The following is a 26,439-nucleotide window of genomic DNA, read 5'->3' on the forward strand; positions in this document are numbered from 1 at the left end:
ATTTTGTTCCATTCGTTCCAGAACTAGCTAAAATGAGATAGTTGCCAAAAACAGCATTCAAGATTTGGTGTCTCACTGATATTAAGTTTCTAATGATGAAGATAAATTTTCTGCCATTAAATGTTACATTTTCAAAATTGTTTTTAATGATGGCCAGGAATTGTCAATATTTATGTTGCTACTGTTCTGTATAATTTATTCATCATGTTAACTGTTTTTGGAATCAATTGTAGGAAGGTATACTGTATAAATTACTAAGTGAAAGCATACAAATATGATTATCAATTGTGGGTGAACTAGTAACTCTGATTATGGAGTTCGTAAAAATCTGAATTATGAATCTAATGCAAATCACTTTTGCCCATCAGTTTTCCTACAACCAAACTGCAACACAGAACTTCTTGCTATCCTTTTATGAGATAACCCTACCCCAACAAGTTTAGCTTTACTACGGCACTTATGATAAAACAGAGTATGATAACTAAAAATGATTTTATTGGATTGTCTGGGGAGGCATACTTGGGAGTTGCAACTACTCAGGAATGCTTAGAGAATAGGCTTTAAATTTTTAAGTCAAAAATTGGATTTATTGTAAATGCCACATCCACAGAGCACAATTTTCTTAGTAACAAAGAAACATACAGATTAATGTAACTAAGCATTTGACGGAGTAAAGAAATGCTCCTTGCACAGCTTTAGTTTAATGTGCCTAGGCTAACCTAAATAAGCAGAAACAGAAGAGGAACAAATTAAACGCCTTAACTGTATTTTAATGTATATAATACTTTATTATACACATTAATAGTTTCATCCATATCTAAATGTAAAAATCAGGTATCTGCAGTACATTGCAATTACCCAAATCATTCATCAGGGTCAAAACTGATAAGAGTTTTTCTATAAGAAATCAGTTACACAAAGAAAACTGTATCACTACAAATTTTTATTCAGAAGCCCATCTTTTTTTAAAAAAAGTTTCATTATGAACTTGTTTGGTCAATCAACTACAACACTTTCTAACAGAGAAGGTAGAAATGGCATGGCTCAGAATCGTCCAGATCTTTCACGATCTCTTGACCGCCTTCTATCACGTTCTCGGCCCCCTCCTCCTCCTCCTCCTCCACCACCACCACCACCTCCTCCACGACCACGATCTCTGGATCTAGAGCGACGTTCACGAGACCTTGACCTGGATCTATGCCTATAAAATAAAAATAAGCAATGTGTAACTACTTCACTTTGGCCTATGCACAATACTAATATACAAGGAATAAGTGCAAAATATTAAATATAATTTAAGGATTCCACATGACATAATTTGCATCATTACATAACTACATAAATATTGAAGGCTGTTTACCTGTATTCTTAATAATGTGCAGAGATGAATGACCTTTTGCTGGGAAATGATTATCCTCTTATTCAGTTCCTTGCAGATAGGTCAAGGAAAAAGACTTTCCCCATCTGAAATTGGCCCTGGCTTCCATTGCTATATTCTCCATGAGTACTAAGTAGGAGAAAGATCCTGGCAATACTTTGGGAGAGTTTGATTGGTATCAGATACACTGTACCACAGGTTAACAAGATATGAAGCCTTGTTTATTAAAGTAAGCTCAACAGGAGTATTGTTGAATTGCTTATCTGGTTGCTCAACATCATTATTTTTTATGAACTGCTTGATCTCACTAAAAGATTTATGGTTGTTTCTCCAGGGTTGTTTGTGTCAGAAGATGTTAGCCTTTCTTCCCTGGGGTTGAGGTCAGAGTTGACTTGGTATTTCATAAATATTATGGACTTGTCCCATGTCAGCATGGGGCCAAATAATGAAGTGGTCATATTCTTGATCTGGTATTTATGCAATGTGATCTGTAATTATAAAGTATTATATCAAGCCACTTTTTAGTTGCCACAATAACCCTCCCTAGGGAAGTAGGAGCCATTAGGACATTGCTCCTCGTGGATTTGTCTAATTTTCAGCTGCCACTTTTAGGAATCCCCAGCAATTTAGCAGTCAGTTAGATCAGCTTGGCCTCGGAAGTTGTGGGAGCGCCATCACTTGAGACTTTCAAGAAGAAATTGGACTGCCATTTGTCAGAAATGGTGTAGGGTCTCCTGATTGGGGAGGGGGTTGGACTAGATCAGCAGTCGCCAACCGGTGGGCCGCGGTCCACTGGTGGGCTGTGAGAAAATTTTGGTGGGTGGCAGAGAAATCTCACCCCCAGAGCACCCCCCAAAAGCAATTAATCCAGGCTGCGCAGAAACACAACTCTGCGCAGCCCACATGGCCCACGGGAACCCTCTCCGCCCACTCACTCCTTACCTGGCACACTTGTCTGCTAAGTTGCTATTTTTCCTTTTTCTGTCCATCATCTGTTCTGCTGTGCCAGGAGATTTAGATTAGCTAGGAAGCAGGAAATGGTTGGATTTCTTGCTTTCTAGCGAAGCACAGCCAAACCTCCCTTAGGACTGAATTTTGCAAGCAAATTCAGTGCAGACTCACAGCAAGCAAATTTGAGAGACTGAGCTAGCCAATGGCAGATAGATCACTGAATGATTCTGTAAGCAACTCAATCTGCCTGCCTGCTTTGCCTGATTTTGGGTAAAAGTTGCTCTTTTTTTAAATAAAAAATTTAATATTTACATGCATGGTGTGTTGTGAGTTAATTTTATGAGTTTGCTTGCAAGCAAATTTTATGTGACAGACTGAGCTAGCGATGGCAGATACATAGATCTCTGAATGAATCTGTGATTCTGTGAGCAACTCAATCTGCCTGCCTGCTTTGCCTGATTTTGGGTAAAAGTTTCTTTCTTTTTTTTTATAAATTCAATATTTATATATTTATAATATTTACATACAAGCCATGCCCAGCCAGTCACATGACCACCAAGCCACACCCACAAATTAGGTCATGCCCACAGAACCAGTTAGTGGTCTAAAATTATGAGTTTGGTGGTCCCTGAGGTCCAAAAGGTTAGCGACCCCTGGACTAGATAACCTATAAGGTCCCTTCCAACTCTGATTATTTGTTATCTGTTATCATGCACCATGTCAAATTCTAGATCCAGAGGGCAATTGTTTAAAGTATCCTGGACTTCCATGTAAAAATAAAAAGTTGACGCTGCAATGTTACCTTATTCTACTGTATTAAAAAGTGTTGAAAGTCAATGTTTTTCTTTCTTTCCCTCCCTTTAACTTAAACTTTTTCCCTTCCCCCTTTCCTCTTCATTTTCCTACTAATTTCATTTTCTTTTTAATTTTATATCCTGATAAACTTAATCCAATTTTTGAAAACAGTAAAGTGTCCTGGACTTTATTGGGAAAGATGAGATTGAAGATCTTTCAGACAGTTGTTGTGACTTTTTCTTCCTAAATATTCTAGACAAGATTATTTTTGTTCGCATGGAATTTGATACTGGCTGGACATACAAATCACAGCACTTACATATGTACTACACATATTTCCTTTGATAAGGAAATGGCAGAATTCAAGCTTTGCAACCTTAATTTTTTCCAGCAGTATTTTATAGAAATAGATATGAAAAAGTTGTTCAATCTAATGTCAATATACAAACAATTCATTTATTATTACTAATATTATAGTTTTATGAAACCACAAAACAGTAAGTAATAGATTAAGAATAACAATATTCAAATATACTACATGAAGATGGCCTTAGAAGCCATCATCATGAGCCATTTGTTTCAACTTTTGTTTACATTTAAGACTTATTAAAAATTACCTATTTCATCTATTTTTGGCACATGTAAAAGTTATCCAGTTACAGCAACACCCTATGCTAAAAAAACCCCCACCCTGTGAGAACAGAAAATTAAATCAATCAATCTGAAACAAAGATTTTGAATTATTGATATTCAATCTCTATACAAATGTGATCGCTATCAACTGTAGTGTAACATATCTTAAGACACCATTAAGAATGTGGGTCCCTTTGAGACATTCAGTTATGCCATGATCACCTCACAGCTTTATAACTATAACATGCTCTGAATGGGTCAGCCCTTGAAGACCACCAGAAGCAAGTCCACAATGCAGCAGTGCAGGGAATGATGGGCATCCCGCAATATGCAATACCCGTGAATTGCAATTTGCATTGGTTGTCAGTTTATTTCTGGGTGCAGTTCAAGGTGCTGGTAACTATAAAGCCCTACTTGGCATAGGGCCTGGTTACTTGAGAAACTGCCTGTCTCCCATAGTTTTTGACTGACCAGCTTGATCTGGCAAGACTGGTCTACTCTGGATTAATAGTGCACCCACCAACTGCATTGTTTAGCCATCTGTCAAGGCTAGAAGCATACCTTCTCTGCAGCAGTACCTATCCTTTGGAATGAAGTTCCTCCGACTTTAATGGCTCCCACCCTGCTAGTATTTTAATGGGCCTTAAAGACCTGGCCCTTAGCCTACGTTTTGGAGCCGATAAATCTTTGTTTCTGTTCCCTTCTTATTTTCTTTGCAGTTGTTCTTGTCTTGTGCCATGTGCGTGTTTTCTACTGTTTGTTGCATTTTACATTTTAATAGCTGTCATTAAATGTTGCATTTTAACAGCTGTAAACCATCCAGTCATTGGGAATTGAGTGGCATACACATTTTTTATTACATTAATCTGGAATGTTATGTCCCACGATTTTATTATTTTCTAACTGGAAATCCCACAATATTTCAACCTACTCATTTCAACTACTTTTTCCACTCTTATGTTCCCATCAATTTTTCATTACTGACACATGATAATTTTACAGACGCTCTAGTGACTCATTTTGGCAACTGTGTTATGTCATTGTTTATAATCAGTTTCTGTAATCTTCTTGTACAAGCCGAGTATATGAGCTATTGTTTCTTCTGCCTCTTTGCACAATTTGACAGTTCTTTTTAAATAACATGCTTTTTAAAAATACTTATTGAAGTTTTACAATACAGAAATACTTACTTCTTGCGGCGGCGGCCATACAGCTCACGTCGCAATTCTCGAGAAATAGGCTTCAAATGCATAAAGTTACAAAAACCACCTCTTGTACACTCTCTGGGAGTAAAGAAATTAATCAAACTGATTAATGAAGAACATTACAACTTTTTCTCTGATTTTATTAATTACTTTTAGTCACATAAGATAATTTCTAAGAGACATAAAGCAATCATAAAGACAGGTTTATTACCCCATTTCATACTGACGGCAACAAGCTTCTCTGAAATCTGTCACAGGGGAAAGCTCAGCATGAATTGGTTGTCCATTAAACCACCGATTGTTCAGATCAATTACAGCCTTTTCTGCATCTTCTTCACGTCGAAACTGAAATGTTTTACAAAAGGTTCTATTTAACTGAATTGAATCAGAGAGGAAATATTCCGAACAAAAAATAGAGATGCGCAAAATATTTGTTTCAGAATGTTTTGAGCACGAAATGAGCTTTCCCAAACATTCTAGAAGTGTTTCAAGCCACAACGTCACCATTTTCTGATCACATGGCACATTCACATTACATTTCAGTAAAAAACATATATACAAAATATAGAATCTAGAATAGTATAAATGTAAGTCTGGATTAAATAGTTTTTTGCTTCATTTGTCACAGATAAGAAATCAACAAAGTCTCCATTATAGGTTTTATTTTGGTACTCTGTCACTATACATTGAATAGTTTGTTTTTCAGGCCCACAGTAACGATTTGGTGATGGTATTTGGCCCCACTTGCCTGTGCCTCTACCGCGGCCAGTGCGAATTCAGTTCAGTGCTGTTCATATCGCAGGGGTTGGCTTTTCCAAGATGCAAGGCAAACTTTGACATATGGGGGGGGGGAGGGATTTTCTATCCAATGTTGTCTCCATATATTGTATGTTAAAATGATAAAACGTTTTTTGCTAAAATGTTTTATTAAGTTTCATGCCTGAAACATTTAGACATAGAATTTTGCTGCTGCAATCTAAGACATGGCTTTTGTTATCCTGATTTTTCATCTGCTCCCTGTTTTAGCCACATAATCATATAAAACTATTCATAAATATTTTCCAAAATGAAAATAGGCTTATGAAAAAATATCTTAACAGCAGCCTGGGCAGGATGCTCCAGTTCAGGGGGCTGGTTGAGAAATCAGTCCCACCTCCCCCACCCAATTTTTCCCAAATGTCTCCCTTTCCAGTTAGGAATAAATTGTGAGTCTTATTGGGGTGGGGGTGGGGGTATCTTCCTGTGGGAGGAGCAGCAAACCCTAACCAACCTACAGTGGCAATATTTTGGAAGGTTGAAAAGGAGAAGCAGTGTTGGGGACGGGGGAGAAGGTAGAATAATTAATAGTAGAATATTAATTTTTCCATGAACAAAATAGACGTTTTCAAAAACATTTTGAAAATCTAGCCTTAGTATGAATTTAAAAAGAATGTCATCTTATCATTATAAAAATCAGTTAATTCTATACATGTAAAGTGTAAGCTACCTAACAATATTTTGTGACAATACTAAAATAACACAAATAAGGGATCATAAAAACTAGCTCAAACTGGAGCAACCTTGACAACTTGTGGACGTGAGCTCCCAGAAGGCTGGTTAAGGAATTCTGGGCGTTGAAGTCCACAAGTCGTAAAGTTGCCGAAGTTGGAGACCCCTGAACTAAAGCTTCAAAAGGGAGAGGAAAATATTTTTTTCTAATCTAATTGTCTACTGTAATAAGATTTTAATAAAACTCTGTCAGAAATTGCTGATTTAGAAAGTATATAATCTTTTAATAGCATCTAGCATTTTAATAGAACTAAAGTATATCTATAGAGATTCTCAGTCATCCGGGTCTTGGTTGCCCCAAAGGTGCTTTTTTCTCTTTTTCAAGAGGCAATTAAACTTTCTGGTTTTTCTCTGAAAAAGTTTTGCTTCTCACTATCCTGTTAGAGCTGAAGAAGCTTCTTGGATGAGAAGCAAAATGTCTTCAAAGAAAAACCAGAAAGTCCAGTTGTGTCTTGAAAAAAAGAAAAAAAAGCACAAAAACAAAGTTACCAAGACAAAGTTAGAGTTAGAATTAGAATTAGAAGAACTTTATTGTCATTGTACAAGTACAACAAAACTGTGGATGTACCCCAGCAACTGTTCGCAATACAATAAAACCAAAGCACTTAAAAATGAAGAAAGATACGTCTCCATTTGCAATTTGAGAGTACAATATCTACAAATATACACAAAATATACATCCAACACTGTAATGCTTAGCCGAGTATAATACACAAGAGACGGATTGTACTGTAATATGTTATTATACATCTGAATGAGGTATTGAGATTTCACATCTTTTCACATCTTAATGAGGTAGTGACTTCATGTTTATTGGCGGTTCGGATGGCCCAGGGAAAGAAACTATTTGTTAGTCTAGTGGTGTGGGATTTTATTGACCTAAAACGCTGTCTAGATGGCAGCAGATCAAAAAAATAATTGCCAGGGTGTGAGGGGTCTTCTATAATGGCCTTGATTCTGCTTTGGCAGTGGGATCTGGCTAAGTCTTCCAGGGAAGGCAGAGGGCAACCAATGATCTTTTGAGCTGTGTTTATCGCCCTCTGTACAGTTTTCCTGTCCTCAGCTGTGAAGCCTGCGTACCACACGCAGACAATATGTCAGAGTGCTCTCCACAGAGGCTTTATAGAAAGCCAGCAACAGATTATCCAGATTGTTCTTCCTGAGAACTCGCAGGAAGTGCAGCCGCTGCTGAGCCTTCTTCACTATGGCCTTGGTGTTAGGGGACCAGGAGATATCAGCTGAAATATGGATGCCAAGGAATCTGATCGTAGGGACAGTTTCCACTCGTTCTCCGTTGATGAGTGGGGCATGGTCCTGTCCATGTCTCCTGAAGTTCATAATCAGTTCTTTGGTTTTATGGACATTCAGTGACAGATTGTTCTGTGAACACCAGATAAACAGGTTCTCTACTTCTGCCCTATATGCCGTCTCATTCTCTCCGGAGATGAGACCAATCACGGTTGTGTCGTCCGCAAACTTTATGATGGTGTTTGTTGCGTGGCTTGGTGAGCAGTCAAAGGTGTACAAGGCATATAGCAGGGGGCTCAAGACACAACCCTGGGGGGAACCAGTACTGGGTGTAATAGTGGAAGAAAGGTGGGGGCCAAGTCTAACAGACTGTGGTCTGTTTGTCAAAAAGTTCTTAATCCAGGAGCGGGTGGGGACTTGCAGATTATACAGTTTGGTTACTAGTATATCTGGGATGATAGTGTTAAACGCAGAGCTGTAGTCCACAAAGAGCATCCTCACATAGCTCTGTTTGTTCTCCAGATGACTCAGCGCTCTATGAAGTGTGATGGCCACAACAAAGTTTCATTGGAACCTAATGATTCTAGAACGTTTCTGTATTCTAACCAGAATTCAGTATGCATTCTCTTCAGATGCATAATGTATCAGTCATTTATAGTGGATTTTGCCTATAGTTAAGACATGTTACTGTGAAAACATACATTTATACGCTTAGAAAATTTACTGTACTTATGACAGAGAAGTGATCTGGAAATACTAAAATGATGCTTTTTAATTGTTTAATCTAATGTATTTCAGATTCCAAGTTCTTTATAAAGGGCAGTGAAAACATCCAGGGATAGAAATGGAGCTTTTTGTATTCTTGATAAAGGACTCAGGCCCTGAAATGTACTACGTTAGTAGCTCAAACTTTGTGGTACAGCAATTTCTGAAAAGTATAAACTTATATACCCCTCTGCCTTCCCTATGAATAAAATTAATGAATTGATTAATGTTACAGTTGAGCAAAAATAAACATCAGAATGACAGGACTATTTGATAAATATTTTTTTTAATCACAATTTGCTTCTCAAATTGTGTGGCATGGGTTAGGATTAGAGGAATGGAAAGTGTTGGGAAACTGGAGAAAAGGTAGTGGGATATACTATGCTGCTGAAAAAGGACAATGAGCAACAGGTTTTTTGTACTTCCTGTAAAACACCCTGCAATCTTTTTGGGTTTTGTTCTAGTCTTGAAATAATAAAATATATTTGTCTTCTGACCAATCATAGTCTCATCTGCAATAGTCCAGCAAATGCAGCATAGTTTAAGTTCCAAATAAATCACATACTCCATTTAGTATGCCTCTCTGATCTACATCTATATTCATTTCTACATCTTACCTTTACATATACATTTCCAACCAAATGATCTCCAAGGTTATCACAGACATTCATTTCTTCTACTTCACCATATTTTTCTTCCATTTCTGTGAAGACCTCCTAGATAAGACAAAAAGCTTACTGTCACTGAATTATTTTTAATATGGCACAAAAATTCTTAAAAATATAAAGGGCCATCACAATAATTATTTCATTTAAACTTTTTTTCCCACCAGTTACCAAATGGCTTTGGTGGTTTGCAAATAATAAGAATAAACTCAAAAGGCATCTTTACTTGGAACAGTTTACATCCTGCAATACCTTTAATAGCATCAAACAGTAATACCTGCCTATTCCAGGTCTTTGGAAAAGAATCAATGGGTAAATGGAGATGCCAAATCCAGTTTACACATCTGGCTGACTATGTGATCAACCATAATAAATTCAAATTTAATTACTCACTCAGGTTTGCATTCAACATGTAGCCTAAAAAGCACTGGGCAGAAATTTAATTTTTAAAATATTTTACTCCATTATAAATACCAGAAAGGGTTCTTGATGTTTGCATTTACAAAAATGTCAAAAACGTTATTCAGTATAACATACCTCAAAGAATTCATCATAATGTTCCTGCATTTCAACATCACTCACAGCACCTGTAAATATCAATTCACATTAATTAGAACCTGTTTTGTACTGTAACAATACAAAGGTTTTGGGGGCATACTGTTAATTATTTTTAGTGAAATGACAGTAGAAGCCGTCTACTGGAGTAAAAAATATATAATATAGCTAAAAATTAGATGTAGACCATGAGCAGTTCTGCAAGTCCCTAAAAAAGAACACAGCAATTTTTATAGTTTCAATCAACAACCCAAATGCACACTTTCATAATAGATGAGTGGTAACTAAGGAAACTAATCTGATGTTAAGTACTCCAACATTATAGCTTTTGTACGAATCTTTCAAATATAATTTCTAGGACTAAAATAAGAAAATATATTAAATATTCTAAGGGAATATCATGTTAAAATTATTATTCCTAAAAGCAAATATTAATTTTTTTGGTGATACAACTAAAACTGCTCACAATCCTACAATTGAATACAGCTATTAACACAACAGATATGACATTCCTTCAATAAGCCCTCCATTTTAATTGCATTTACTGATTGGAGGAGGAATTTTGTTCCAAGTATCTTGCAAATTTCAATTTTAAAGCAAGCCGTCCAATGTTATCTCCATGCCTTAAGTTGAATACTTTATAGGCAATTAGGCCACTTTATAGGCAATTAGGCCACCTATTAAATGCAAATGTTTTAAATATACTTAATTCAAATGAAAGAGTATGGCAAAAATTGATGGCACGAAAGTCCTTTACTAAACAGATATTAATGCTGTTTATATCCATTTAATCCAATATTAAATACAATGGAATAGCTTAAAAACTTCTAGTTGAAAGTATTTTATACTTTCAAATAACAAGCTTTACAAACAAGAGTCTAAAATAATAATGTTTGGGAAAATTAAAGTAGTTGTTTCCCAAACACTTCATTAAAAAGTTATCTATGATCAACTTTAGATCTGTTTCAATAAAGATAACAACAATGTATAACAAACAGCCCAGTCCCTTCAAGATATATTGCGGTATAACTTCTATAACTGCTAACAGTATGCTGAGTGTGGGAACTACAGTCCAATATGCATGTATTGCATATTCAGGAAAACTGGCTAATGGCTACATTTACACTTAAATTAAAACACATATAAAATTGAATACTAAACACTAATAAATATATCTACTCATTTAAATCTTTTATGAGGTTTTAAAATGCATTAAAAAAAGTTGCAGCAAAGTTCTGAAATATGCTATTTATATATAATGTAACTTAACGGCTATCTACTTGTTCAGATTCTCTCAGTACATCAATTGTTGCCACATGTGACTTTTCTAAATTTAATAAAAGTATTTTCCTGTAAAAGATAATCCTAAATAAATCAAATTACAAATTAGTACTCTGGACTAAATGAATATAATATCAGAGTACTGTTACTAGATGCTATTGTATTACAGCAAAGGGGAGCACAGTAGTTAAACAATGTAAACATTTAATAACCAAACTGTCTTCTAACAAACCATGCAACTCCTTAACAGCAGAATGCTGTTATTACTCTAATAACACTAAATTTAAAACACTATATTTGATTTTTTATTACATTATTTTGAAATATACCTGCTGCTGAATGTTCAGCTAGCAGATTTGGGGCCAATAAAATTGTAACAACTTCACAGCAAACCATATAGCTTATATATTAATTAATTTTTAGGCTGAAGGTGAAATTTTAACACATGTTCAGATAATGATGTATCACTGCATATTTAGCAGTGGGAAACTGACACAGCACCATAATTAACAGGTTGTGTTTAACTATTCTTGATCATTGCATTGTTTAACTGCTTCAAGAGCAAATCATAGACTGGCTCAATTATTTACCCTTTTAAATCATTTATTTCTACTGGTGTACAGTAGACAAGTAAGACTTTCATATTTCATAACTATATAGATATTCAGAGTTAGTTCAAATTAATTTCCACATTTTCCCATTACTTACTAAATTTCAGTTTTCAAATTAAGAAATAAATTTTAAGTGTACCCACACAGAGAGGTCAAATTAAAGTGATTTAAGCATCTAAATAAAGATGGAACATTTTAAATTAAATTAACATGCTGTTGATCTAATCACTGAATAACAGCAAAGTATCAAAAATACACTGAAAAACTGGTGCTAGGGGCAAGGACCAAGAAGCAGAACAATGACTCAAGGCTTTTAACTTGTTCCTTTAAAAAAACTATATATATAAATAAAACAGGTGGGTAGCCAAAATTTGGGATGGGAGGCTGGGTTTTGAGGACAAAAAATTTCAGACACATTTTACAAAATGTGGTCAGTTTGCTTTGTTAAACTAAAAATGGTAGACCAGCTTCAGTTGACACTGAGCTCTGACAATCAAGCCCAGGGAACCAGTGAAGGAACTTGTATGAACTTACAGCGCAAACCGTCAGCAGACTGGGAAGAGTTTTGAGGGTTACGGTAAATGTTCAAGAGGGCAATGGTCTGAAATACAAAACGCAACAACTTTATATTATGGAAAATAAGTTTAACAAACTGATTTCCGTCTGGTGATCACTTTTAGTTGAGTCTCAGTGCTGAAAGAGAGAACGTTATTTTCTCCCACGAGAAAAATATGTGTCCCTTTTGAACCACCCTAACATTAAAAAATAGAGATCTCACAACACTTTATTATTGTATTAGTTTCAAATGCAACAATTCTATTTTAATAATTGATTCTTGATGCCATAAAAATCATGTTAAAATGTCTGAAACTGGTTGCCGTAACACACAATAATGTTGTCCTGAAATCTCTATTGTCTAAGAACGTTAAGGTGAAACAAATTCTAAGTTTCACTTACCGTTAATGGCAAAAAAAAAAAAAACCAGACAAAAAGACCAAGACTTTTGATAAATGCCTAATGCTTACTCTTAACAATTACAAAAACAATGTTTCACATTCTCCTAAAGAAAATTCTAATCAATTTGTTTGTTAAAGGCCATTCTTTTTTGCATATACTTAGGCATTTAACAAATTCTTGATCATTATGTTAAGAGTTCCATCACTTGTCCTGTTTGCAACAGCTTTATGTCAGCAGCTCAGAAGCCAACATGATTTTCTCATATTTAGGAATGGGCTCTTTAACACCATTCTTAAAAAAAAATTTCTCCAACTGTGGGACTTACAGTGTGAGCCGTCAGCCGTCTGTGCACTGTTTTGGGGATTACGATAGATGTTTTGAATCAAGATGGTCTGCGGGGAAAAAAAAATAAAAAGGGGAATTCTACTGGCTGCTGTGCATATAACAGACAATTGCAAAGAGACAACTTTTTGTGAATTGCTTAATATTTTTTTCAAGTTGTATTGCTATTTTTTTTGTATTTGCACCATGTTTTTAAAAAACCATTCATATTATGAAAACAGTTACTAATTTCACCAAGAAGCAACAGCTAGAAATGGAATTAATATTACAGTATCTTTGTAATTCATTAGCCAATCTGTGAACATCTTTTTATTTAAAGTTAAATCCATTCAGTTTAGATATAAAATGACTGCTTAATGTCCACAATATATGTCAATATATCAAGATGATTGCCATCATGTCTCCAGTCTTATCAAGATTTTTCTTGGTGGAGTTTCTGTTTAAATAATATGAGTTTCTAAATGTTCAGTTTTTGCAGATCTTTAAAGAAAGATTTTCCTTTCAGCCTTTGTACTTTTCTACTTGAAGAATTTGCCCAGGCAGACTTGAAACCTTACATTTGTACCGTTCTTCTTAATATCAAGTTGTCTGAAAAAACAAACCATGTTTAAGTTAGTAATCTAATATCTCAGAATTGAATTGTCCATTATTAGTTTAAGTTGCTCAATGTTACTTAATAAAAATGTTAGTTTACATGAGCTTTTATTTGAGCTGATATAAACCACTATATTTACAAAATTGTTTTCAGAGCGTATTTCTTTTTATAAAACCAGCCAGTGTTAACCTTGTGGCCCTTAGTCACAGTAAAATAATTGTTTAATCAATTGTTGATATTCCTGCACTAATGATTGATTCTAACTGCTAATATTGTTTTTAATGCAAGCTGGCATGAACCTCCATGATTTTTAAAAAAATCATATTCTTTAGTAATATACCTCTGCATTAACCATAATAATGTAAGCTATAGCTATTGCTTGTTACATATCTAACTTGTCACATAATATTGCGAAACACACAGGGCACAGTAATTCAAATTAAATTAATTTACTCATTTTATAGTTCTCAATTCAGGCTAATTGACCTCGGTACTCGTTAATTAATTTCAGGAGGTGCAATGATAAAAAATGACCACCAAACAATTTTTTTTCCAAAACGAACACTGTAGTGAGTCACAAGGCAGACAACCACAAAAAGTTCTAGCTTGTGAGTTGAATACCCAATGAACGATAAGTATTGGGACAAAATTTTCGCAGCAATATTCACTGAGTTGATTACAATATATAGAACTAGTTCTCTGTTCTACATATAACTACTGGTGTTAAAAGCTGTTGCAAAATTCAAGTTAAAAACTGTAAATGTAATAATACAATTTTTAGCAAAATGCTATTGCAAGTAGACTGCGATAAAAGGCAATTTTTAAAAATTAAATTTACAGTCACTGAATTGTAATGCCACAGAAACCTGGTATCTTTAATAATCTACAGTGGTATTAAATTTTAAACAGTTTGTTTACATTCCTTGCATTAGCAGAGCATTAAACCAGGGATCCCAAACTCAAGGTCCATGGACCATAACCAGGCCACAGCATGCCAGCAACTGGGCCACACAAACAAGCAAAGCCCCATCTGTGGGATGCAGGCAGCATGCGAAATCACTCCCCCTTCAGTTCATGGAAAAAACTCTCTCCACTGAACCGATTCCTGGTGCTCAAAAGGTTGGGGGCCACTGCATCAAGCAATAACATTTTATGATTATTAAAGATTTTAAAGGTATTAGGGCAGATCAAAGTTGGAAAACATAATATATTTCTGTAAAGTACTCCAAAATTAAAGAAGTTATGAATCTATCTGGATATTAAACATATAGGGGAAACCTTCTACAACAGGGGTGTCAAACTCAAGGTCCATGGACCAGATCCAGCCCGCATGGCCTTCCTGGAAATAGTAAGGGCCCGGCCCGCATCAATTCAGCCTGGCTTGGCCCCACCCATCCCGGCAGGTGCACATTTACACAGGAGGCGGCGGGCACACACGCGCCCATGCCTGGCCCATGCCATCCCAATGCACTTTTGCACCACCGAGGCTGCCAGCTGCTCATGCAGGTCCATTAGGCTACCCGGAGTACTAGGTCCTCCCAGGCTGAAGGAGGCAAAGCGGCCAGCTAGAAAGGCCAAGTAGAAGTGGTAAAAGCACACCCATTTCCAGCAGGCAAAAGGCGGCCACCACGAGTGGAGAAAGCTCAATCTGCATCGGGCGCTATGGCCACCCTAGCGCAGCTGTGATCGCATGCCTCCTCCCCATCTCTGCTGGGCCTGGGTAACCAGGGATCCCATGGGGATCTGGCTTTCCCCACTTGTGGTGGCAGGTGTTTTTTTTGCCTGCTGGGCCTGGGCGTGCTTTACCACCTCTATTCAGCCTTTCTAGCTGGCCACTTTGCCTCCTGCAAGCTGGGCAGGTCTGGTGCTCCAAGCTGCGTCTTCCGGGAATGCCAGCTGAGCAGGGAATTTGGCTGCAATCCTCTGCTTGGAATGAAAATGTGGCGGGGGGGGGGGCTGCCTTCAGTCCAGGGAAGGAACCGCAGCCTTGGGGGCTCTGTCTGAAGTAGCTGCATCGATCAGGCAGTGCCCTGAGAGCGCTCTGGAGCTGCTGCTCGCAGGGCAGGGCGGGGCTCAGCTTTCCTTGCCAAGCAGCCCCGGTGAAGGACTCCTGGCAGCACCTGGGTGGCAACTCTGCCACCACTTGGCAGACCCACCCAGCCCAAAGGAGGCAAAGCAGCCAGCTAGAAAGACATGTTCCCCTTGCACACCCGATGCACCTCGGCCACCAGCAGCTGAGGCCCTGGCCCAGCAGGCAAAAAAAGGTCACAGCAAGTAGGGAAAGCCAGATTCCCATCGGAGCCCTAGTAACCCAGGGGAAGCAGAGATATTGGGAGGGGGGGAAGGCATGCGATTCTAGCTGGGCTTGGGAGGCCATAGTGCCTGATGCAGATTGAGCTTTCCCCACTCACAGTGGCCGCCTTTTGTCTTCTGGGAATGGGCATGCTTTTACCACTTCTATTCAGCCTTTCTAGTTGGTCTCTTTCCCTCCTTCAGGCTGGGTGGGTCTGCAGAGCGGTGGCAAAGTTGCCACCCAGGAGCTGCCAGGAGTACAGACCCTCAGTGATGCACCTCCTTCACCAGGGCTACTCATCAAGGAAACTCAAGCCCCGTCCTGCCCTGTGAGCAGCAGCTCCAGCTTGGGGGCACTGCTTGACCGATGCAGTGCCTTCAGACAGAAGCCCCCAGGTTGTGGTCCCTGAAGGCAGCCTTCTGTCTTGCGGGGGGCGCATCTCCATTCCTAGCTGAGGATTGCAGCCAAATTTCCTGCTCAGCTGGCATTCACGGAAGGCACGGCTCGGGGATAGCAGGGCTTCCCTTTGCGTGAGCAGGCAAGTCGTCAGGGCGCTACCTGGGGCTCAAAGATCCTCTTCCTCCACACTTGGGACAGGCGTCACTTCCTATCCCACCCCGCTTTGTTGAAGCCCGGTTGGGCACCGTGTGTTGGGTCTGGTAGTTGACAGGGAAATGCCGCACCCTCCCCCGCTTCCTACAGAGATTGCTGGTGGAGCACCCCTCTCATGCACCCACTGCTGCAGTCGAGTGCGCGAGGGCAACACACTCCACACACAGGCCAAGGGCAAGACCCGCGAGGGGGTTGAGGAGATGACCAGCGGCAACCTGTTCTCCAACCGCCAAAACAGTGGGACAGAGTAAGCATGTCCAGTGGTCTGCATCACTTTCCTTCCCATGGCCTCTGCTTGCTGCTTGAACAGCCAGCCTGGTACTGGTAGTGGGCCCTGGAGCAACAACGTACGCTAGCTGAAGGACTGGCAGGCTGCATCTACAGCTGGAAACCATTTCCCACCACACACACACATGAAGAGTGGTGAGCGACGATTTTTTGGCTGTAGCTGCCCCACCCGCTGCCTCACCTCACCCTGCAGGACAAACCTCCTACCCACCACCCCATCCATCGGAGACCCCTGGATTCCCTGCCCAATCCCACAGGCACCACCCATGTGAGTTACGCCAAGTGGACCACGCCCCTGGCAATGCCCAGTCAGCTGCACCCTCTCTGGCCATGCCCTCGGGCCCACTGAGGACAATCACAATGCTGATCTGGCCCTCAAAAAAGTGAGTTTGATACCCCTGTTCTACAAGATCTCCATGCTTTCAAAGGCACATTTGCTAAATTGATTACACAGTGTTTTGTTTGGAGTGCCATGAAGCCTCCTCTCAACTATTTCAGTTTTCAGAAAAGGAATCAAGATCTTTAGCTAAGCCTTTTGATTTGTACTAATATTTATTACTCTGTTACTGGTGTTGTTTATATCTTAATTTACACTCTATAAAGTTCTTAAGTATCCTACTGGTAGATGGAAAAGATATAAATAAGGCAGCAAGATTATTAACAAGGACCAATCATTATGACAATGTTGTGTCAGTAAGGTGTCATTTGCAAGCAGCCTCCCATTTTTCCAGGTACTATTTAAAATTTTAGCACTTATTAATCAATTTATTGCCAGGTAATCTGAAGTAGTTCTTCTCCCATATATATAAAATCGTATATACATTATTTGAATCTTTTGGCTAGATATTTCTGTTAAATTAATAGTGCTAAATGTCTGATTACCCAACTTTTAGCAACATCTAATAACCCTGTCTTAGTTGGAAGCTAAGCAGATTGATTTTGTAAATATTTGGATAGCAGACTAACTGGGAATACAAACTAGACTGGAATATTGAAAAACATCCCGAAGCAATGTTATATTTTTTAGTTATAAGCTAAGTGAATAACAATGTTGTTATCCACTCAGAAATCCACTAGAAATAGAATACAAGAAAGTAAACAGCAATGACTACATCTTTGTAAATTTAATTGTATGTATGTATGTTAATTGTATGTGCATATGTGTGTATATATATATGTGTGTGTGTGTGTGTGTGTGTGTTTGTTTTCTTAAGTTTTTGCGGGTATTTATATGTATGGTATTCAGCTTTGTTCGGGTATTTTCCCACGTCCTTATAGTTGTGCTTTTAAAGTTGTAGCAACATTTCTATCTGACTCACAGAAGAACACAGTACAGAAGCCTGATGATGGCAGATGAGATTCTGCTGAAACGGTGCTACAACTTTAAAAGCACAACTATAATGATGTGGGAAAATACCCGAACAAAGCTGAATACCATACATATATGTGTATATATATATATATAATACATATATATGAATGAATGAATGCAGTACTAACAGGAAAGATTTTTCTAGTCATGTTATCTATAGGCTTTTCATGAGTAAAATATTTTCCCTTTATCATTGGTGTCGTTGGTTCACAACAGGCTGGGGGAGTGGAGGGGGCAAAAGCATTGCATTCTCAACTTTTATCCTAGCTAGCTTTACTAAGCAGTGCTTGAGTATGGCTAATTCTACATTACAAATAGCTGATATCCTATTTTCATAGCAAATGTTTATTATTTTAATCTTCAGCATTTTTAACAGATAAAAAACTGGAATATATGGAAATTCATACATTAAAAAGTTTGCTACTTAATAAAATAAGACAAAGTGTACACTAAAGGATTTGTGTATTGCTATTAATAAAGTTATCTTGATAGTTCACAACTAGTTCAGAATAGATGTTATACATTTAAGAGTTTGGAGATTACAATACCTACAATCTCATCATGGCTTGTTATAGCGGAACTGATTAAACTGAACCTGGAGAGCACCAGACTGCCTAACCATAGACCGGTGCTCTCCATTCCTAAACTACAATGTGATATATTTGATTTTTACTTATTGAGATGTAAAAATATTATCTATTTTAATGACATTAAAAATGACTAGAATGTTAGCATAAAATGAAAAACTGAAATCTATGTTGTGCTACATAAAAACCCATTTAGCAAGGCCTATTATTATTTCACCTAAATTTCTCTTGGAGACAGTCATTTTCATGCCAGCTTTTTTTTTTGAAGTGCACGAATTTGAACATATTCGCCATTTCACAGAACTACTTATCAGAAAAACGATCAAAGATGGTTTTAGTCAAATTATATTTCTTCAATTAAAAAAGGCATTTATTTACTATGCCAAATATGACCCAGAAGGTTATCACTGGCTGGCTTGTAACATATCACAGTCAAAGAAGTATTACTTTTCAACTGCTACAGAATAAAATAATGTAAAAGGGCAGCTTTTAGAAAAGGTAACCTGTGAATATTTCTTATTAAAAAAACTTTCAACAAATTACAACTTTACAGAACTTGTTTTAACAGTTACAGCTATATAAAAAGATCTGAGGATCTGTAAAAAGAAAATACACAAACCTGACTAAATGTTGGTTTATTGTGCAACCGAGAACATCGATCTCCATGGCGACATGCTCCAATTTTGAAATAAAAAGAACAGTTGACTCTGAAATCAAACAAAAATAAAGAAATTTTTGAAAGTTAGTGATCAGTAAAATCAGTATGAACAGAAATAATAAATAATAAATCAAGCAGACAGGACATTTTCAGGCTAAAAACCAGGAGATTATGTGTTTTAATCCTGCCTTAGGCACAAAAGCCTGGATGACTTTGGACCAGCCACTCTTTCTCAGCACAACCTACCTCAGAGAGTTGTTGTGGTGGGAAAAAAGAGAAAGGAATATAAGTATATTCACCGATTTACTTAAAAAATAATATAATATAAACTTACATATAAAATACTTTATAAACTGTGCTGTACTTCTCAAAATTTATTGTCTAGTTTAACAATCTAATCTTAAATTGGTTTCCTTGAAAAGTCCACAAAGCTAAGCTTATTCCCAAATACTATATGGTTGAACTGTGATGTAATTTAGATAGGCTTTATACAACAATTTAAATCAGTGAAGATCTATAGAACCTTATTTGATTTTGAGGTTCTCAGAATATATAAAGTAGAAAAAAATATGATAGTACATTATGTGGAAATATTTCATGATAATTTCCTGAACCTATGCAAATTATTTCCTGTCAATAAAAATAACAGGAAAGCCAAATAAAGCATTTTCAGGACAATACATATGGATAGTATACCTTGTAAATTAAAACCAGGTAACATTAGGAAATATAAATATTCAAGCCGCTGTTTTCAATTTCATTTAGTATAACTAAGAAATGGAATCTTCCTTTAGAGTAGTGTTAAAGCCTTTCCATACTGCTACTCCTACTTCCATACTCCTACTACTACGTTACTAGTTATTTCTTTTGGGGAAAAAACATTTAGAGGTTTTAGCTGACATAGCACAAAGTTCATAAAAGCGAACCATGGACTGGTTATATGACATATAAAACCAGCACAAGTATTTGATATATTAGGCCCGAGTTGTTACTTAATTTCAAGAGTTATATAGCGAACATATACAGCTACTTCATAACAGAAGTGCTTGTTGTACATCAGGAATTGTCAACTACTATTAAATCTCTAGATGTTAAACAACTGGGAGCCAGAAATCCATGATGTTGCAAACCACCAAGGCAATTTCAAATTCACTAGAACATTGAGATGGAAGAACTCTACAAAGGCTCAGGACTTCATACATGTCCCAAGTAATCACAGTCTTGGCTAGACTCTAAGAGGGAGCTATACTTTTAATCAAGTCTTGACCGAAGAATGATCTGGAAATGGGCAATATTATATAGTCATTTTTCATGATCCTACACTGTACTTCCTAATCTAGATAAGACTTATATAACTATTGCCAATCTATAGGAAGAGTGGGACATTGAGAATTTTCCCAATAAATTGCCACACCCTTTTGCTGAACCTGTGGTTAAGCTCTGACATCCAGATGGCCATAGCACTTGATAAAAGTGCCCTGAGGCATTTCCCTTTTTTACCCATGTCCTAATTTATCAGGGAGCTATAGGAAATAAATCAATGGAAACTGCTGGAAGACTAGAATTTGACCAAACACACATATGAAGTTTCAGCTTACATTGTAAATGTAAGTATAAAAAAGCATATTATGCTGCCTTTATTGCATTGGTAGAATATGCCCTAGAACAATGATGGATAACCTTTTCCAGACCGAGTGCCCAAAGCACATGCGCGCATGCGTGAATGCGCGTGCCCAAACCCCAATACAATGCTTGGGTCCCCGCACATGCCTGCCCCCCGCGCATGCACGTGCAACCCCCCACGCACACCATCCTGCATGCACACATGACCCCCCCTGTGCATGTGCGGCAGAGACCTGAAGACCAGCTGGCCAGCAGGAGGCATGTTGGAGCTGAACTGGAGCAATAGGTTCACCATCACAGCCCTAGCTTTATTTACTGAACTGTTCCCCTTTGGAAAAAACAGGAAAGCTCTTTCCACAGGCCACTGTGGAATGTTTTGCCACATTTTGCTGATAAAATAGCTCATTCACTCAGGTTTGAACTTTGCATAGATGAGTCTGAACAAACACCTGGGATAATTTCTGCAATATGTTGCCTAGGATTCATTTTGGTTATTTTAGCTCCATCACTTGCTGGGTGATTCATACCTTACTTGGCTTTTCCAAGCCACAAGGGCTGGGGGATGAATAACTTGATCTGGTATATAATAAACTCTTCTATGGGAAATGGTAATGAAGAGGCATTACTGGATCTCTGTTTTCAACAACTATTGCCATATAGGGAAGACTATAAAAAATATGAGGCTGTAACTACAGAATACCTTACTTAGATGAAGATTACAGGGATAAATATGGATATGGCAGCCACAGTCAGAAACCTCTGTCCAGCTTTGCTTGATGGAAAATGGGAGGGTTACAGTAACTTATCAGTTTACCATTTCCAGAACATATTATTTGTATGTGTTCTCCATGGAACTGCTTTTTAAAGCTATCCAGAAAATGCAACTGATCAAAAGGCAGATCAACCTGTCTACTGGCAGATAATTTATTCCAGCTATGTAGTACTCATTTGCAGGAACTGAAATGACTCCCAATAAGTTTCAAATACACTTTAAAGAGGTGCTTTTAACCTATAAACCTGTTTATTGTTTGGCTTCTACATTTTTCCAAGACTATCTTTTTTCAAGTAAAACAAACTGACCTGATGCATGTGGGAATATTGAAAATTCTGCCCATTGTGTGATGTGGTGCATTTAAAATAATTATTATTTTTTTAATCACTGGGATATCATTCTGGAATAGCCAACCTCTTATGGCACCCTTTCTAGCGGTCAGGAAGATATATATTGGAACTGTAATAACCATTGCCTGAACTACAAATAAAAGTTTGCAAGTGGTTTTGTTGCTATGTATCAGTATCAAATTATCTTAGGGATATTTTGATATTGGGGGAGTAAAGGAGAGAAACCCTTCCACAAATAAATAAAATGTACATAGCACATAAGTTTTAACAAGCCAGGATTTCTTATAGATATCAGAGGATCTCAAAAGGCTATGAGAAAACTTTGAAGTGTTCACTTCGCATTATAAAGAATTTTAAAAATGGTGGCCAGGCGCAACTTTTCAACCCCTCTTCCCTTAAATGTCTGAGAGGGGCAAAAGAACGCTAAAAGCAGAGGTTTTTTTTTTCCTCCAGGGCTTCCCGCCCGAACTATTTGCAGTGAAAATACTGAAAAGAGCCGCCTGAGGCCTTTAGACTTGTCTTCTTTCTGACAAAGGTTTCTCACGTGCGCTTCCGCCGCCATAAAAAAAAAAAAAAAAGAACGTTGGGGAAATGGGAAAGCAAAGCGGAGAATCGGACTGAGGCAGCCCTGGCCGTCAGCAGCCCGCCATCAGTGACTCTTCCGGAAGAACGCGCGGGCAACTATGCCACGCGCTCCTCCTCCAGAAAGAGGAAACGCGCGCGCGCACGCGCTGCCGAATTGCAATCTAGAGCGTTCCCTCAGTGTGCACGAGGCATTCAAGCAACAGCAAGTTGTGAAAGAGCTGGCGGTTTCGCGCGCTTGGAGTTCCTGGAGCGGAAGAACGCGCACGCGCGAATTTCAGAACGAAAGAAAGAAAAAGAGCTCCTCGTGGGAATCCATTGCTATAAATGTTATCTACCAGAGCGCTGTCAAAAGCCTCGTGGCCCCCCTGCTAAATCTCAGGCACTTCGGGGACCTCGGAGGGGGGGAAAACCTCGGAGGGGGGGCACTTACTTGTCTTTTTCAGTACCGAAGATGGAGGCCAGATACTCCGCCATCTCTCCCAACCTGCCCGGCCCGGCCGACCGCCGGATCACTCGGCACCCACCTAACACGTCACAAGTCCGCGACGGAAATATCTGCCGTCCCACCACTCGTGAAATGATGGAGCGTCTACGACCAATCGGCACAGAAAGGTGGGACTACTGGGAAAAGTTTCACGCATGCGCTTGTGTGCTACCATCGCGGAGTACACAGCGCGCGGCCTCCTTACCTTTCGACCCCGGGTGGCTCAGCTGTGTAAGATTCTTGCACCCACTTCCACAGGATTAGTTTCGGGGTCGTTCTTGTGGATTGATTATTTCTTTATCCTACCGTTGGTTTTTTAAAATATCCCACTTAAAAAGACATTTATAAAATGACCTATAGTTCACTTAATGTGATGTACTGATCCAACCATTTAGGTGAATTCACAACCTAAGCAGAGATGATTGATAGCTGAATTTATCTGAGGTAGAGATAGATAAATTCAGCTATTGTCTTAAAATAGCTTTTACATTGGTAAACACAAGCATTTATGCAATGTAACTGCAAGACTAAACATGCATATTGCCATTTGTATTGTTGAATATACCTATATCATTTTATGTCTGTTATAATGAAATTCCCAATAATTATCAACTAAGATCTGTCTCTTTCCACTTCAGCAACTTTGTTCTTCAGATTGACTATGCTCAGGATAATCCATATTTTATTGTAAAGTAAAAAATATATATTTTACTTCCATTCAGCCATGTCCAATTATCACAGACTGCCTGGACAAACCACAGCAATTTTCTTAGCAACTTTTTTAGAAATGATTTGCCAATGTGTTTCTTAGGCTGAGAAGTGAATAGCTCAAGATCCCCCAGCTGGCTTCATGCCCAAGGCAGCTCTAGAACTCACAATTGTCCTGTTTTTAGCCTGATTGTCTTTCTACGTACCAAACTGGCTCTAAAGTAAAATTATTCTACACTTTATGAAGTAAAGCATTTTTCTTCAGGGTGGGGTTAAAAATAGAAGCATAATTTTTGCCCAGATTTTTTTCCCCAAATAGGCTGGTATTTATTATGTTTGGTATAGTGATTAAGGTGTTGACCCAAAACCAACGGAATGAATTCTGTATGTCACTTTCTCTTGGCCCAACCCGTTTCATAGAGTTGTGGAGAAAATAGGAGTCAAGAGTATTAGGTATGTCTATTATCATGAATAGATCAAATATAAAAAATGGCTAGATGAAAAATATCAGTTCATTACTGAATACCGGCCTACACAACAGTAAAGCAACACTCCCTTCTCTTGTATCAGCAAAGATTATTTGTTTTTGTTTAACTTTTTCCTTCTTTCAAAACTACATTGTTTACTATTGATAGAGCTGCCATTCTCTTTATGCACAGAATTACTCTGTCTGAATCATTATGGAGGATGCAAAAAGGAAGTTAGCTTTCATGAAATTGCTGCTGTTGCCACTTACATTAGTCATACAAGACAAACTCATAGAGAAGAAGCAAAACTACTGCTGATACTGCTACTGTAAGAGGGAGCCCATCGAGAAGGCATTTGCACATAAATCTCACTAGGGTCATTGGAGTCCTCATAAATGTTTCCTATGGAGCAGGGATCTTGTGTCTTCATACTTATTTCTTATACAGTAATTTGCCTTTATTTACTAATCTTCATTCCATTAAGAGAAGGGAATAAAATGTCTAGACCGGGGTCACCAACCTTTTTGACCTCAGAGACCACCAAACTCATAATTTTAGATCCTAGGGACCACTAACCGGTTCTGTGGGTGTGGCTTGGTGATCATGTGACTGGCTGGGCATGGCTTGTATGTAAATATTATAAATATTTATATAAATATTGAATGTTTTATAAAAAAGAGCAACTTTTACCCAAAATCAGGCAAAGCAGGCAGATTGAGCTGCTCACAGAGTCACAGATTCATTCAGAGATCTATCTGCCATTGGCTAGCTCAGTCTCTCAAATTTGCTTGCCGTGAGTCTGCACTGAATTTGCTCGCAAGCAAACCTTCAGTCCTAAGGGAGGTTCGGCCGTGCTGAGCCGAAGATCTAAAGACTAGCTAGAAAGCAAGAAATCCAATCATTTCCTGCTTCCTAGCTAATCTAAATATCTTGGCAGAGCAGAACAGATGATGGTCAGAAAAATAAAAATTCAGCATGCAAGTTTGTGAGTGGGCGGGGGGGGTTCCCACAGGCCATGTGGGCGGTGCAGCCTTGTGTTTCTGCGCAGCCTGGATTAATTGCTTTGGGGGGGGGTGCTCTGGGGGGGTGCTCTGGGGTGAGATTTCTCTGCGGCCCACCAAAATTTTCTCACGGCCCACCAGTGGGCTGCGGCCCACCAGTTGGCGACCGCTGGTCTAGACTACGTGAATGGCTAAGGCTCATGAAGATGAAAACAAAAATTGGAGAATCGTAGCAATATTTCTCTCACAAGTTATAATTTCTTAAATCATTGTTATGCTGACTGATTAGGTGCCTACAACTAAATCAGAGCCAAATAAATTGCACTGTAGATTAGCATGTTGTATGAATAAGCTGTTTTATATCACAGGACTTAAAATTATGTTTAGCAATTTTAATTAAATGTGAAAGTTTACTTAATTGAACAAGGAAATGTATGCATGCTTAATATCATTATAATGATATAATTTTAAGTGTAAATAAAATTATAATGTGTAAAAATTCATAACCTATAAAGGAAGCTGGGCAGACTTCAATGATGTGGGAAGTGCAATTCAGTGCCATGTACATTTGTGCTACCGTTAATACCTAATGCCAAATCATCTTTTGAATCGTGAAAGCAAGCTGTATCTAATATGACACAAAGATCCCCTATCTGTTTAGATAAAAGAAAGGACCAGGATTTACAAATTCTCTGCTATGGGATTGTGAAAGTTTCCCAGAAGAGAAAGCCCGCCCCACCATCCGATCCATAATCCACACAAAAAGAGGTTGGATGGACATGAAGCAGGTTGTGATTTCAGCTGAAGAATGCACATTACTTCTGCTGTGCTGTGTATACACTAAAAAGATTATCTGAGCTCCGGTGTGTAGAAATAAAGAGAAAAAAGCTGTGTCATGTGAAATCTCTGATTCTGTAAACAGAAGCAGCTGTGTTAAACATTTGGCCACAACATTTACAGCAGATGATAGTATTAGAATGTTATTTTCAAGATAAGTTCTGTCCTTTGAGAAAGAATAAAACTGATGCATCTTTTAGAACCTTTTATTCAACATCACCTTTTCCTTTCCATTATACAGTATTTGTTTTATCAGTGGTATTTCGGTGCTGC

At 38.2% G+C, this 26,439-nt stretch overlaps 1 protein-coding gene and 1 long non-coding RNA gene across 4 annotated transcripts; one reads left to right on the top strand and one right to left on the bottom strand.

The window, feature by feature from the left end:
* Positions 1-923: 923 nt before the first annotated feature.
* Positions 924-23,262, bottom strand: U2AF1 (U2 small nuclear RNA auxiliary factor 1). 3 transcript variants are annotated; one of them, XM_026713601.2, is made up of 9 exons: positions 23,100-23,195; positions 19,301-19,388; positions 12,918-12,984; positions 12,170-12,236; positions 9,726-9,775; positions 9,141-9,239; positions 5,174-5,307; positions 4,948-5,040; positions 924-1,201 (listed from the first exon to the last, which is right to left on the bottom strand). In XM_026713601.2, exons 5-9 carry the CDS (start codon positions 9,753-9,755, stop codon positions 1,045-1,047), a joined length of 513 nt encoding a protein of 170 aa, XP_026569386.1. In that variant the 5' UTR covers positions 9,756-9,775; positions 12,170-12,236; positions 12,918-12,984; positions 19,301-19,388; positions 23,100-23,195; the 3' UTR covers positions 924-1,044. The 3 variants fall into 3 exon arrangements, with proteins under 3 accessions (XP_026569386.1, XP_026569384.1, XP_026569385.1); XM_026713599.2 differs by lacking the exon at positions 12,918-12,984 and having other exon boundaries at positions 23,100-23,262; XM_026713600.2 differs by lacking the exon at positions 12,170-12,236 and having other exon boundaries at positions 23,100-23,258.
* On the top strand, positions 23,146-26,160 carry LOC148125341 (uncharacterized). Its single transcript, XR_015744360.1, has 2 exons — positions 23,146-23,281; positions 25,991-26,160. It is a non-coding gene; the product is annotated as an uncharacterized LOC148125341 (long non-coding RNA).
* The last annotated feature ends 279 nt before the right edge of the window (positions 26,161-26,439 follow it).

Source organism: Pseudonaja textilis, chromosome 7 (genome assembly GCF_049901715.1).
Source record: "Pseudonaja textilis isolate UNSWEBS1 chromosome 7, rPseTex1.2, whole genome shotgun sequence".
In the NCBI taxonomy this organism is placed as follows: Eukaryota; Metazoa; Chordata; class Lepidosauria; order Squamata; family Elapidae; genus Pseudonaja; species Pseudonaja textilis.

Bases quoted from the DNA above. Each gene is read 5' to 3' on its own strand.
- U2AF1 (XM_026713599.2), bottom strand. From the start codon at position 23,143: ATGGCGGAGTATCTGGCCTCCATCTTCGGTACTGAAAAAGACAA. The intron at 9,776-12,169 runs GTAAGTTCATAC...TGATATTTACAG, and splicing joins GTCTGCTGACGGTTTGCGCT to GTGCTGTGAGTGATGTTGAA. The intron at 1,202-4,947 runs GTAAGTATTTCT...TTTATTTTATAG, and splicing joins TATGGCCGCCGCCGCAAGAA to GCATAGATCCAGGTCAAGGT.